Source organism: Branchiostoma belcheri, unplaced genomic scaffold, assembly GCF_001625305.1.
Source record: "Branchiostoma belcheri isolate BF01 breed outbred unplaced genomic scaffold, Haploidv18h27 scaffold111, whole genome shotgun sequence".
Classification (NCBI taxonomy): Eukaryota; Metazoa; Chordata; class Leptocardii; order Amphioxiformes; family Branchiostomatidae; genus Branchiostoma; species Branchiostoma belcheri.
The window spans coordinates 426946-430994 of record NW_017802503.1 but is presented as its reverse complement, the minus strand read 5'-3'; the positions used below and the strand labels follow the sequence as shown (position 1 = coordinate 430994).

The 4049-nt window shown below is 39.3% G+C and overlaps 1 protein-coding gene across 1 annotated transcript in view; it reads right to left on the bottom strand.

Annotated features, from left to right (window-relative positions):
• Nucleotides 1-1321: 1321 nt before the first annotated feature.
• LOC109487434 (neurogenic locus Notch protein-like) overlaps nucleotides 1322-4049 on the bottom strand; it is a 7848-nt gene continuing 5120 nt past the window's right edge. The window contains exons 7-11 of the mRNA XM_019791432.1: nucleotides 3817-3927; nucleotides 3531-3641; nucleotides 2969-3139; nucleotides 2492-2673; nucleotides 1322-1721 (exon numbers count right to left, since the gene is read on the bottom strand). Coding sequence (XP_019646991.1) covers nucleotides 1614-1721; nucleotides 2492-2673; nucleotides 2969-3139; nucleotides 3531-3641; nucleotides 3817-3927 — 683 coding nt within the window. The 3' untranslated portion in view covers nucleotides 1322-1613. The remainder of the gene's footprint in view (nucleotides 1722-2491; nucleotides 2674-2968; nucleotides 3140-3530; nucleotides 3642-3816; nucleotides 3928-4049) is intronic.

The following is a 4049-nucleotide window of genomic DNA, read 5'->3' as shown; positions in this document are numbered from 1 at the left end:
ACACACACGCATACTTGCTGCCTAGTGCACACTTTATATTGTCATGTTACAATTTCTGAACAAATAAATGATGATTGTCCTATGGTTGCCCGGCATTGAATATGGCTGCTCATGGTGATTCTTTTAAAAAATCCATTGCCACCTCATCAAATGCATAATATAGCATATCGCATGACTATAAAACAAATGCAAATACATTTTGGTTTCTCCATCGCATACTACATGTTCTCTACAAATACAATTTGAAAGTTAAGTGAGATAAGTAATAATTCCATTGCCACCTGATCAAATGTATAATATAGCATATTGCACGACTATAAAACAAACACAAAAATGCAAGTACATTTTGGTTTCTCCATCGCATACTACCATGTTCTCTACAAATACAATTTTAAAGTAAAGTAAGATAAGTACTAATCGATATAACCTTTCTTGCGCTTGTTAATACAACCATTCCTGCCTTGCAACGGCATTCAGTTAACCAAAACTTAATCATGTAATGATTGTTGACACGATGTTACTAGCATTTACTTAGGCCATGTTGATTTGATTACATGGATGGCATCCTCCGGGAACCCCAAAACTGATGCGCGCGTGCGAATAAAAAAAAGCTTTGCAAAAAAAAAAGTTGTTTCCATTATGAAATCTACGTGCTCATGCGGGTTGAACAAATAGGACAGAATATGGTTTGGCGAATAATCTACTCTTCAAGTTCATTTCTTTAAATTTTCGTCTTTTTTCGTTTGATTTTGGCATTCTACGACATTGGTATAGTTTTTATTTATTATTTTTGTGTAACTTACGGTATATTTTTGCTCATTTTGTAACTGTTTTTACGATTTACCGTATGGTTGAAACCTTCTTTTTTTTTGGAAACGGCCGAAAATTCATGCGCGCGCGGATGTCATCCATATAATCAAATCAACATGGCCTTACACAAGAACAGTCATAGCAGCGACAACTAGTTTTTTTTAGATGACGTGAAATGAGTGTGTAGCCCTGTTTACGAAAACAGGAAACTACTATACTTTTATTTGTCAGTAGTTTTTATTTTCCTACTGTTAACATTTTTTACTTTGGCTTTCAAATCCTAGAACACTACAACAATCTTCCCATTACAGTGTTATTCAAGTTGACCAGCTGCTCATGGAATGTTTAGAGATATTTACTGACATGAAGGCACGCAGGTATCTTTGAAAGTCTTTTACAAAATAGTATGAGATACAAACAGCACAATATGATTTTTTTTTAGTTTTGTTACTGTAAACATTCTGAATGCTTTACGTCCACTGTACTAGGTGATACACACCTCTTACCTGTACACCTCTTTTGCTGAATGTGCTTTCAAATTTAATGAATTAATGAATAAATGAAGACCTTTAAATTTAATGTGTGTCGTCGAGTTTGCTCTAGTTTACCAGCAAAAGTATGTGTTGAAGTTACCTTAATGGTACTTTGGTTTTTTGCTATTTTCAGACCAAAAATACACTTTTGGCTCCTGTGTCCTACTATTACAAACAGATGACCGGCGATTTAGTACAGTGGCGCCTTAGGGACACGCCCTATCTTGCTTGGAGATGCAAAATCTCACATGGTAATAACGAAGTATTCCGTCACTTCGGACGCTTGCAGATGAAGGGATAGGGACGGTAGCACTGGTCATCATTCCACTGTCCCTTTTCCACGCATGAAAACAGGAAAAAGTGGCCGGCAGAGCCCTTCTGTTGAAGGGAGAACAACAATATTAAGTGGTGCATAGTCCAGTAGCGTGCGTAGTCCAGTGATTAGCGATCCTGCCTTTGGACTAAGAGGTTGGGAGTTCGAATCCCGGCTGTTGTTGCTCACCCGACATGCACGCTAATGTTTAGGGTCGCAGTCCTTAGGACGGGACGTTAAGCCGTGGTCCACTGTTCATTGCGCTTGTCGAAAAGAGCTAGGGGAATTTCCCCGGTACAATGAACCTGTAAATATTGTACATAGCGTCTGTCTTCTCTGTCACGACCAGTGGGAGATTAGCTCTTCAGTGAGCTAAACTGATTCGAGATCACTTTCACTTTCTTTTTGTATGCGACTTTCTTACCGGTGTCGACGCCTCCCCAATGCCCGATGCTTCACGCAAAAGCGTAGAATGATTGTACTATTGTTCAGTTTTTCAATTATCTTAGGCTATACGTACGTATACGTAGTTCAAAATCCTGTTGTAGTCGCCATTCAAGACTCCTTTACATTGTAAAGGGTAACTAACAATAGATGATAGGTAGTATATAGTACTGTCGCAATGTATAGATTCCTAGCAATTAGCATTAGAATATAGCGTTCCAGTATGCAATGCTCATGTTTCGCATACTGCGTATCCTCTTGTGCATTCAGCCCATCTGGGCAAGAACATGCAATAAAGATTCACATCATTGTACTGGCATCTTAGATTTGCCATCATCTTTTTGACTAACAGCAAAGGGAACTTACAATCTCAGCAAAGTCGAGCACACACCTTTGAGTACATGCCGACGCAGTCCTGTGGCTTATCCAAGCTGAAGAGATGGCGGTTGTTGTTGGGCTGACCCTTCTGCCAGTTTGTGTAGGTGACCTGTGACCCATCCGTAAACGTACGGAATCCGTCTTTGCGATGCAGTCCAAACCAGACGAGATGAACACCCCACTTCCCTACAGGAGCTGAATGAATGAATGAATGAATGAATGAATGAATGAATGAATGAATGAATGAATGAATGAATGAATGAATGAATGAATGAATGAATGAATGAATAACATAAGTACAAAATCATAGAAACATAAATCCAAGGCCAAATCAAAGGTCAAACTAGAGACATCAACTAAAGAACTTAAAACAACGTTGTACATAACATAATTGTTACATACAAAGTCAAAAGTGCACAGAGTAAACTCAAAAGTACATAAAATCAACTGAACTAAACATATAATGTGATAAAGAAATTGCATCACCCACCGCCAGTAATGATACCGTTGATGAAGTTGGCCTCGTCACGGCTTGTGATAGAAGCCAGATTTGCACCGAGTCGTTCACACTGTAAATTTGCTTTTTCCCATTCAGCTCTGTCTCTCATCAACTTGTAGCAGTGGTTCTCATATCCACTCCACCCTGTAGGACATAGTTTGGCTGTAACATAAACGAATGGTTTAATGGGATCTTTATTCAGTTTAAGCAGTATCAAAAACTGCTCTTGCAGGATTCTCAATGCGCTAAACTTTATTATTGTTATTCCAGCACATAAGATGAAAACTCACCTTGCAGACAGTTCTGTCCAGTCCATCCAGGGTTGCAGTTACATTTGTATCCGCCATCTTTGTTCACACAGCGTCCATGTGTGCACGGGTTTCCATCACATTCATTCAGGTCTGTGTGATAAAGAGGATCATGTGACTCCTGCAGCTTAAAAAGCCAAACACCATCTTATAGCAAATCAGTAGCTACACAGTGTAAAGGTCCATGTTTCAAGAAAGTGATAAAGAGTCCTGGCATATATGACTAACACTAATTAAACGCTCACCTTGCTGACAGTTCTGTCCAGTCCATCCAGGGTTGCAGGTACATTTGTATCCGCCATCTTTGTTCACACAGCGTCCATGTCCACATGGGTTTCCATCACATTCATTCAGGTCTGCGTCAAAAGAAATAAGTCTTCAAAGATGAGCTAGATCGAGCAAATAAGCAACTACAGTACATGGATGTTGGTCATTCTAGCCTTACTCCAAAAATGATAGTATAACAGCCAGGGACCTAAGACTAGTACAGAAAATAAAGTTTTGACACAAAAAGAACTCATGATCAGGCACCTTGCTGACAGTTCTGTCCAGTCCATCCAGGTGAGCAGGTACATGTGTATCCGCCATCTTTGTTCACACAGCGTCCATGTGTGCACGGGTTTCCATCACATTCGTCCAGGTCTGTGTCAAAAGAAAGTCTTCAAAAATTAAGGTTGATCGAGCTAATATATTACATAGATGTTGGTTATTCTAGTCTTATTCCAAAAATGACGGTCAATCATCCAGGGACCTTAAACTTATAA